Source organism: Frankliniella occidentalis, unplaced genomic scaffold, assembly GCF_000697945.3.
Source record: "Frankliniella occidentalis isolate FOCC.00 unplaced genomic scaffold, Focc_3.1 Scaffold80, whole genome shotgun sequence".
Classification (NCBI taxonomy): Eukaryota; Metazoa; Arthropoda; class Insecta; order Thysanoptera; family Thripidae; genus Frankliniella; species Frankliniella occidentalis.
This window is the reverse complement of record NW_026267210.1, coordinates 218649-228976: the sequence shown is the minus strand read 5'-3', so window position 1 is coordinate 228976 and position 10328 is coordinate 218649. Positions and strand designations below refer to the sequence as shown.

Below are 10328 nucleotides of genomic sequence, written 5' to 3'. Positions count from 1 at the left end.
TCTAGTTAGGGTGAGCGGTGTCAGCTGCTTGTGTTGCCCCATCCCCTCCCCCTGCTCCTCCAGAACCTCGCCTTACACCGCGCGAGCCCTTCTGCTTCTGAGCTCTGCCCACCCTTCATTTTCGCACCTGCTCCCCACAATTTCGCCAGTTTTGCACGGAACGCCAAGCCCCGTCCCCCCTCCCCTCCACCCATCCGCGGGGTGAGGTAAGAGGGCGGCGGGGGTTAAGGGGGGGAGGACTTCCGTAGGCAAGCCAAAAAGGTTGGCGGTGGCAGCCCGAAGTTACACAACAAACAGAAAGGGCGGGGGCCGGGGGACAGGGAGGGCGGCTGCCGCCAGCAGAGGAATGCGAAAAGCCATTTTAATTAATTTGACCGGGTTGGAGGCTGCCCGGCTCCGCCCGGCCCGCCCGGCCCGCCCGGCCCGACCCGCCCGGCGCGAGCCGTGTCGTGTCCATGTCATGGCGGACACAAGGGGGTAAATCAGGGCAGAGTGTTCGAAACAAAACTGTGAGCGCGGACGCCCCTCCTGACACCCCTTAGACGCGGCGGGCAGCAGGCGGGCGCCAGGCTGGGCCGAGTGGCGCCCCCCAGCGGCGTCCACTCGCGGACATACTCCATGCCGAGGGCACTGGGACTGGGGGGCAGACAGCAGGTGTCGCGTATGTTCTGCGGCTAAACAACGGTTCTCTCTGTCTCATTCATCCATGCATTTTCGTTCATGCATTCATTCATGCATTCATGCATTCATGCATTCATTCATTCATTCATTCATTCATTCATTCATTCATTCATTCATTTATTCGTTCGTTCCATTCATTACCTCATTCATTCTGTCATTCGCAACTTTATCTCAGTCACTCTCTCTCTCTCTCCCCACACTGTCAAAGGCCGCCAATTGAAAAGTGTATCACGCTTCGTTGTTGTGTTTTGGAATGGTTTGGGACTGTTTGATATATGCATAACTGAAGTAAGAAAAAAAAACCCTTGATAATCTAGAGCAGGATGAAGGCTGGATGACTGAAGAAAGTCAATGGAATATAAGCCGGCGCCTTAGGACAAAAAGAAAACAGGTACTCGTAATAAATTAAAAGTATATTTTATAACCTGGAAATAAAGTGGATTTACATCAAAAATCAAAAGTAAGATGTTTCGAAAAATTTTAGAGATTAACCCTTTTAGCTTTAAGAAGGACTGTGAGGAGACCATATTGATTTCAGGCTGCTAAGTTGAGGCCAATCTGTCGAGCTTTTCATCGAATTTTGATTAAATTACATTGGTCTTTCGGCGAACATAGGCCCTTTATAAGCGTAGATGCAAATTAATGCAGTACAGGACAAAGTGTGAGTTAAGTGGACGCGCAGTCAACAAAATGGATACTTCGCAAAGTCTTTTTAACAGTTTGGCACACTTAGGACTGGCAGCATTCTATTTTGAACAGCATGGCACATCACATAACAATCGCATTTCGTATCTACACAGAAACGTCTTGACATTAAAATTTAGCCATCTAAGGATTGAGTAACAGCACAGAGGTTTTGGTCTCCGTAAGACCAATTCACAAGGACACAACTCAATAACAAAGGAGCATAAAATAATTTGACATATTGTCACAAGGTAACCCATAGTGTTCGACTAGAAAGATGTCTCATTAAAATAAAGGGAAAGAAGGACAATATAGTCTAACCATTTGGCATTAAATCTGTACAATAAAGGTAAATAGCTATATAACTTGCTTGTTCTCTAAAAATAAACATCATTAGGAATAACAGTGCGAAAATTAAACAATAGATTTTTCTCTTTTATCACGGATATAAATAAATAAATCTTTGCTTTAAATGTGCATTTGCAGGTTTGGTCGTCAAAGTGGCTGCCGAGGGGATGTCAATTCAACACAGGACCGCACAATCAGACTGCATTGAATTGACTTCGCTTCGGACCATTCGTACTGCTTTGTTCCTCTATATAAGCACTTCCTTCTGCAGAAAACAACTTTGTACTCTCAACTTCTGATTAACGAGCGTCCATCGCTAACTGACAGCTGGCACTGACGGACTATTATTGACTCAAGTTGCCCTTAACCACAGTAAACAAAGTCATGATCCTGCTCGAAGCGTGTTAGACAATATTTACATTCTGTAAAGGACAACAAGAATAACTTTCTACAACATACTGAGAAGAACTAGACCTACCAGTGACCGTTTTTTCCTGGACCTGCAGCCTCCTCCTGAACAGTGGATTGAACATGGTTTCTTCAGTTTTGATGTTGCTCGGTTCAGCTCACAAAACGTCTAACACGATCTACTGTTCCATTAAATTGTCATCACAAGGACTCTGTCTACAATTTCACTAGACTATGCCATTCACCTACACGACACTGGCAACAGGCAACACTCCGTGCGAAATCTTAAGCAGGGCTACATGACAAGTGACACCAAATCACTAGGTAAAATTTTCTAACATTCAGACGAATTGGAAATGAAAGTGTCTTCAACCAACGCATTTCTTCTGTAGCTCTCTGAGGTCGAGCAAATAACCAAGGCACCTCTTAAAGTCTAGAAACCGGTCGCGAATCATACGGAACATTACATTGAAAACAAGTAAGTAAAACGAGGCCGCGGAATGCACAAAACCCAGTCCGAAATGGGACGTCATGACATCAAATAGATGCCTTAAAGGTGAAAACAACGTCATAACAATAAGTGTTAAAAGAATTTTTTCCTTGGGAAGTTTAAGGTTGCCCCACCGCACCTTCGGGCCGCTGGGGCCTGCGGGCAACGGCGGTGGCGCAAAAACACTAGGAGCACAGCTATCACAAGAAAAATCACCAACCCCTTCCAAACGAAACTTGAGCGGCGGCTACTCCGCCAGGCAGCCATAGCCAAACACGGCGGGTATATATAGAATCTCACAGACGCGACAACGAATAAACACGAAGCGAGTAAGACAAGTCTTCGAGGGGCGGTGCTCCGTTCCCTCGGGTCTTAACGTTACCGAACCAGTCGGCAACGAGAAACGGAAAACCGTAGCGAGTATTGAGACCTTCCACGTGGGGACTCGGCCAGATGGCCAAAAACAAATTAGCGACCGTGCAGTTACCCTGGGCCACCGGACGGCAAGAGAGCTGAGGGACGGGGTTCACGGACCTCCCCGCAAGTCGGCGCGGTATATATACCCCTCGCCCGTGAGACACTGGCGCGCGGAGTACTGCCGGTGGCGGCAGGCTGCACGCATTCGCACGTCAGATCGAACAGAGCGGCGGCGCCGGAGCTCCAGTCCCATATCGACCTGACAAGAGAGAACCCCCCACACGCCTGCAAATGGCGACGACGAAAAATGCGGCCAGGGGGTATCTCGAATAGCAGGGAAGCCTAAAGGGGAGGCCACCACCACGATCACCACCACCACCACCCGGACCACCGCTGCCACCAGCAGCAGCAGGGCCCAAAGCTCAGAGGCGCCCCCACCCTGGGATAACATCACGAGGCGCAGCAGAACGACGGGGATTATGTGCGAGTGCGAGCGAGACGACCTACAGGATAATCCCCCGCGCACTCGCACAATCGCTGTCAGGCAGCAGCGGCAGCTATCTCTGTCGCACAGCAGCGCCTCGCGGCGCCACCCACACGGGGCGGGGGGCTGCAGTCACGTACCTCAGGGCGCGACCCCGCAGGGCCCGCAGGGCACGACTACAGGGCAGTCTCTCGATGGGTTCCTCCTTGGTGGGTTCCTCCGGGATGTGTTCCTCCCGGGTGGGTTCCTCCTGGGTGGGTTCCTACGGGGTGTGTTCCTCCCGATTGGGTTCCTACGGGATGTGTTCCTCCCGAGTGGGTTCCTGCGGGATGGGTTCCTATGTGGTATGTCCCCGCGGGGTGGGTTCCTGCGGAATGAGGACCTCCAGGATGAGGGCTCCCAGAGTGGGGAACTGTGGGCTGTACGCTCACAGCATGAGGACCTCCAACGTGTATGCTTACAGAATGGGGACCTCCAGGATGTGGGGCTACATGGTGGGGGACCCCGGGGTGATGGGGTCCTCCAGGGGCTAAATGTCATGCAGGCTGGTCGCAGGGCTGCGGCGACGACTGCTGCTTGAGAATGCCTCGGACGGGCGGCCTCGGCGACACGCCGCGCATCTCGCCGATGGTGGGTGAGACTCCGCCCGAGGCCGTGCCGCACGGGGAGGCCGCCGGGGACCGCGACGTGGACGAGTTGGACTGCGGTGAGAGGCGGCCGCCGTGGCCCAGGCTGTCTGGATCCGAGCCGCTGCCCGTCGGGCCGGGATGCTTGGTCGTCGCCGAGCTCGTCCTCGACAGCGGTGGTGGCTGCGGCTGCGCTGAGACCTGGGCGGCCGGCCGCTGACCAGACAGCCGCGAGATGGCCTTTGCCGAGCGTCGGATCTGCGCGTAAAGTAAACCCTCGGTAAGAACGGCGGATCAGATGAGAGGGAGGAAATCCTCGAGAACGGGTCGCACCCACCCCGGCCCACTTACCACCCACAGGCCCTTCTCGGCCTCCTCCTTGACCTCGCCCAGCTGACGCAGCGCGCCCCGGATCACGCGCACGTTCCACGCCAAGTTGTCTGAGGCCTTGGTGAACTTGGCGCCCTTGAGTCCGAGGCCCAGTGCCAGGTTTGGGAAGTCCCGCGCCTTGTCCTCGAGCTGGGCGCAGAGGTCGAGGACGGGCGCGGCGGTCGAGTCGTGCAGGCGCCGCACGGAGGCAAGCTGCTCGCACGCGCGGTCGAGGGTGCACAGGCAGCGCGTCATGTTCTCGCTGAGGGTGTCGGCTTCCAGCCGCAGCATCGGCGACTGAACAGACAAACAAGCAGCTTATCGACCACGGCGAGGTGAAACGCGTACATAACTTCGATTAAGCAGGTGCGCGCGATGGTTAAAGTCAAAATAAGTCTCAGTGTCTCTCACAAAAGAGTAAAAATAAAAATTTACAAAAGTCAAAAGGAACCCGGATATTCTTAAGGTCAAAATACTAATGGAAAAAAAGCGAGGTACGCTAGAAATCAATCTAATGCACAATCTCGGGCACAATTCACCAAAGGGCACATTCATTGGTTACTCACGCCGTCCACCTCCTGAATGTAGACCTTGCGGACGCTGCGCGTCCTCTGGATGCGGTGGGTGATGACCCTGAGACAGTGCTGCATGCTGGCGCCGTCCGACACGCCGCACTCGCAGCGCAGCGCGCTCATAGCCAGGTCCGTCTCGCTGCGAAGTTCCACCATCGCCCGGAGGGAGCGCTCGTTGCTCTGAAAGAAGAAAAAACGACCACGAGTCAAGAAACCGTGAGGGGGGAAAAAATCAAATCTTCAGAAACTCTGCAATAACGCTGATATAAAATCAGATCAAATTTTAGCAAGAGGAGACAGCAATTATTTTTCAACGTCCAAACGAAAAATGAATAGCATATTTGGACAGTGCCAGAGAGAAATCGCGGTGACCTCGTTTCCGCTTCATCTCCCTTCTCGACAAACAAGATAGAAATGGAGGAGCCCTGCCCGCCGCCGCCGGTTTCTCCTTCACTCCCCTATTGTAATGTCATGCAGTATATTCGGAGACATCGATCGAACGTACTTACCTTGACGAGGTCGTCCACGCTACTGATACCCACTGTCCGCAAGTCGAGCTTCTCCTTCTTATAGCGCTTTTTGCTGTTCTGCCTCTGTAAGAAAAAAACAACATAACAGCCAAGATAAATAAAAAGAAGTGAGGGGCGATTCGCGATAAAATAAATAACGACACATCCCGTGTCGTCGGAGCGGCGCGGCACCGTGTCGAGGCGGCGCCGCTCCGCGCACCCTGCCAGTCTCTTCCCAGAAAAGGGAGACTTGGCCTGGGATATTGGCTCTACCTAAGAGGTGACACATGGGTGACACAAATATTGGCTGATGTAATGAATTGCCTTTTAAAGCAGATGCTCAGTGTGGGAATTTTTGTTTCTTTGGAAGTTGTTGGAAAACGCAAGGGTAGAGCAAATTTTTCAAAGTTTGACTAATTTAAAAAAACAAAAAAAAAATTCTCTCAGAAAAAGTTGATTTGATTCACGAGATGGTAAGGCGTTTTTGTTTTGTTTTTTTGGTGGGAGGGGGAGGTCGCAATAACGGTAGAGGCTGCGGCGCTCGCTGCTCTGGACCACTGCATATCGCCCGATACAGACACTGCAGCCAGCCGCGGGCGGCGCCAGGGCCGAACACAAGACGACATGCGGCCGGGTCTAGACCCGCTAGATAGCGATATTGGAAGACGATTGTGATCTCGGACAAGCGTAAGCAATTTCGCACTCGCCGCTGATGTTCGTTGAGTCTGCCGCGCCGTCTCGCGCGCAGGAAAACGACATGCCATGATAATAATGGCGTTTATCGCATTAAACACGAGGCGGGGGAGAGTTTTGCAACCGCGCGGGGAACCAGCCCGCAGGGCTTACTGTGCAATTGCTTCATTTCCAGGCGTCCGAAATAAAGTCGGCAGGCTGCTGCTGGAGCACGGCCCGCCCGGAGGGGTGGGGGTAACTAGCCGGGTCGAGGCCGCGTGCTATCTCCCTTTCGCGCGCGCGACAGCGGAGCACAGCGACAGCGGCCCGCGCGCCCTCGGGCCCGCGCCCGCCAGCCGAGGGGACGAGACGAGGCGCGCCAGAACTTATTGGAAAAGACTTCCACGCAAAACGAGGCGGCGGGGCGTGGCGGGGGCTGCAGCGGCAGCGGGGGGCGTGCCACAGCACAGCAGAACACCCGCCGCGCGCTCCCAGGGACCTCCCACCCCTCCTGCTCCAAACCCCGAGGCGTTCCGGGCGCGGCGGGGCGGGGCGGGGGGGAGGGGGTACATTGCAAGGACGCAGGGAGAGGGAGAGGAGCGGGTGATTAGATTCCGCCGCGCTGTTTTCCGTGTCTGTCGAGGAGATGATTGACGCATTGGTGCGTGGGGCCGGGGGGGGGGGGTGTTGACGGGGCGAGGGGGAGTCCCCGAGCAACTCGACGAGGGACTCGGGCGGGGTGCTAATTTAATTCTGGCAATCAAACAGACGGGACCCGGTCACGGCCGCCTCCCGCCCCGGCTCCGGGCTCACTCACCCCCCGGCGGTGCCACATCTCGATGTGGACGAAGAGGCAGGCGCCGTCCAGCGGCTCGCCCGCCGCGTTCAGCAGCCGCACCACCCGGTAGCCCCGGCTCAGGCAGTGCAGCGGCACGGTGAACTGCCCGATGAAAGGGTCGCCGATGTACTCGTCGTCCAGGACGACGAAGCGCAAGAGGGCGAGCTCGGGCAGGAAGATGACCATCTCAAAGGTCTCCTCGAAGACGGGGCAGTCCCCCTCGTTGGACACGGTGCGCGTCTTCTTCTCTGCAAAAGGGCACAGCGGGCGGCGTCAGGTAGGTGTACTCCGAGTGTACTCCGCGTGTACTCCAAAACAAATTGAATCGACCCCTCGAAGCCAGCGCCAACAGGTAGACGCACTCACCGTTGTTGTCAACCTGGACGCCGAACACCTGCACGGCGACGTAGGGGTCGATGGCGGTGCCGCGCGCGTCGCAGCCGCGGGGCCGGGGCAGGTTCTGGCCGGAGATGACGGTGATGCGGAGCACTAGCGGCGACGTGCCCGGCAGCCCGTTGCGGGGGTCGGCGGCGGGGAAGGGCAGGCCGTCACACATGATGGAGGGCTTGGGGGCCAGCCCCGTGCCCCCGTTGGTCCGGAAGCGCCCCTCGTACACGTCCATGTGCTGCCCCGGCGTCTGCAGGTTCACCGCCACTAGGGCAAAGGGAAGGGCCATTGACAAGGGTTGCACGAAAAAACAAACTACAACTTTCGTAGAAATGATAGATTTGAAATTATTTAACTGAAATAAACTTGACACATTCATACCTATTTGACAACCGGCGTTCCACGCATCCTGGGGGTTGAAGTTGGCCGCCCCGGTGCGCTCGTGGTTGGGGAAGACGCGCGTCAGGCTGTTCCTGCAGTGGGCGATCATGTCCTCGGGGCGGAGGCGCGACATCTTGGAGGCCAGCGAGTCGGACAGCGAGCAGAGGCGGCCGGGGGCGTGGCCGGGCGCCGCGTCCACCGCGTGGCACGAGCGCGGGTCCAGCGCGAACAGGTCCGACAGCTCGCGCACCACCACGCCCGGGCCCGCGCCCTGCACGTCGTCCTCGTCCTGCACCGAGCCCATCTCCTCGTGGCACGCGCTCGGCAGCCGCTTGCCCTGAGTAAAACAGCACTCATTAGACCCGAAAGGTTCCGTAAAAAAAAACAGCACACACAAGCGGTGTAAAAACCCCGGGCGAGGCACACATATATAGGCTCAGACCCTTTGAAAATAAAAGCGTTAAGGGCAAGCACGTCCTGGGAACTGGAGAGGGAGGGGTGACCCTGACGACCCCCCGCCCCTATGGGACCGACCACAACAGGTGAGTAAAAAGGAAAGAGAGGGACAGGCCGGTGGTGGTCCTGGGGGCCGGTGGGACCGGACTGTGGAAGTCCCATGAGGGAGGCGGGGCGGGGTGAGCGCCTGCCATGGAGTGGGTAGGCAGCCGTGCGCGCTCGGCCGCAGGCGCCGGGTAGGCAGCCCACCGACGCCCATGCGGAGCCGGTGGCCTACCCCCTGCATTGCAGGCGCCGTGGGCCCCCGTGGCATCGTAAATAAGTGCGCTATTAGTGCCGCCCGCTGCAGTATTGCGGCTTTGCCCACTCCCTCCACCCATAGTAAGGTGCCACGGCCCCAGAGGTCAGAGCGAGTATGCGAACCCTGAGGCCCGATGGGCACTTTATACTGTAAATTCAAGCGTACATCCACTTGTTTTTTCTCGATTTTTCTTGATTTTCTCTAATATTGCTGTTTTTAATTTTTTCTAGTTTATATTCTGATTCTTCCTGATTTTTTTCTGATTTCCTGGTTTTTCCTAATTTCTTTTCAGTTTACACCTCGGTTTACACAGATTATTTTTAGTGAAATACCCCTCCCATCTGCTTAGGGGGGGGGGGGGAGAGAGGCAGAGGGGTCACTCACCACTAGCAGTATCCTGCCGAGAATGGTCTGCACCTCCAGCTGCGCGGGGTCCTTGGCCTCCTGCGGGAGAAGCAGCTTCTCGCCGAGCTCGGCGCGCAGCAGGGCGGCCAGCGAGCGTTGCTGCGGCGGCGAGCAGCGCACGGACAGGTGCAGCAGCAGCGGGCACTGGCTCACCACGAAGGCGAGCTCGCGGATGAGCCGCAGCACGTCGCTGGCCGGCAGCCTCGAGGCGCACGTCGCGTTCCTGCACACCACGGGGCCGGCCACGCCGTCGTGAAGGTCCACTGGAAGGATAAAAACGTCGTTTATTATCGCAGCTTGACTTTATGGGGTGCTTCGCTCACCCCGCAGAGCCATACGAGAACCCTTTGCGCTGCCAGGCAGGGCAGACCAAGCCAATGGGGTAAACGAGACCATGGCTGTCAATGTGCCGCGGGGTCGGCGGGGAAACAGCGGCGCGGTGTTTCGTTACGCACGTTTGACGTATCTGCAGGGCTGGGCCAGGGCCCTGACGATGGCGTCCATGGAGGCGGTGTTGGCCGCGGGGTCGTCCGGCACGTACGCGTCGTGCGCGCTGCTGATGTAGTAGTGGCTGAGCGGCAGGTTGAGCTGCGTCGACGTCTTGTCGGCCGGCGGCGCAATCAGGCACTCGTCCGACTCCAGGAAGTGCGAGAAGCCTGCGGGCACAGAGAGGGGGGGCGTCACTCGGCGCCGCGAGGAGGGCGACACAGCGAGAGGGCAGAGGCAGAAATGCGATATAAAGTGGCATGTGCGCGGGGCGCGCGCGCGCGCGCGCTCTTCCGAGAAACTCGACACCACCAACAACCACGAACAAGGGGGAGGGGAGGAAGGGGGAGTGAGAACGGCGTAAGCCACGAAGCCACGCGCACTCCGCGCCCGCCAGGCTGGCTAGCTACCGCCGCGAGTCGACGACTCTGCCTAGCTGTTCGTGGAACTCCTCCTACTCCTCCTCCTCACCGTCGACTAGCAGGACACCCTGTTCCCTGGCCTCCGGACTCGGCTCGCTGCGGTTGATGATCTCCTCGCACTCGGCCAACTCCACGGCTCGGTCCTGCACAACAGACAACATGTTCGGGGTGAGGAGATGTTTTGAAAGGAAAGCCGCTGCGTATAGCGACGAGATCAAAAACACCACGACGCTCAAGCTGCTGCTGTTGCTGCTGCAGGCAGGGTACGTACCCCTTGTTCAGTCTCCAAGAAAGCCTTCAAGTCCTCCGCCGTCATGTACTCTTTGTGAGAAAACCTGGAGACAGAAACGGGGCGAGTTTATTTAGCATCAGTGAGGCGGCGGGCCGTCATT

At 56.6% G+C, this 10328-nt stretch overlaps 1 protein-coding gene across 5 annotated transcripts in view; it reads right to left on the bottom strand.

The window, feature by feature from the left end:
* Window positions 1–1076: 1076 nt before the first annotated feature.
* Window positions 1077–10328, bottom strand: part of LOC113206189 (inactive phospholipase C-like protein 1) — a 52029-nt gene continuing 42777 nt past the window's right edge. For 4 of the 5 annotated variants that reach the window (XM_052269006.1, XM_052269008.1, XM_052269005.1 and 1 more), the window contains 11 exons: window positions 10208–10271; window positions 9986–10079; window positions 9484–9684; window positions 9008–9291; window positions 7867–8203; window positions 7465–7752; window positions 7078–7346; window positions 5589–5672; window positions 5074–5259; window positions 4490–4804; window positions 1077–4396 (listed from right to left, as the gene is read on the bottom strand). In XM_052269006.1, the coding sequence (XP_052124966.1) occupies window positions 4049–4396; window positions 4490–4804; window positions 5074–5259; window positions 5589–5672; window positions 7078–7346; window positions 7465–7752; window positions 7867–8203; window positions 9008–9291; window positions 9484–9684; window positions 9986–10079; window positions 10208–10271 (2470 nt within the window). In that variant the 3' untranslated portion in view covers window positions 1077–4048. The remainder of the gene's footprint in view (window positions 4397–4489; window positions 4805–5073; window positions 5260–5588; window positions 5673–7077; window positions 7347–7464; window positions 7753–7866; window positions 8204–9007; window positions 9292–9483; window positions 9685–9985; window positions 10080–10207; window positions 10272–10328) is intronic. The other variant, XR_008011306.1, reaches the window with a different exon arrangement.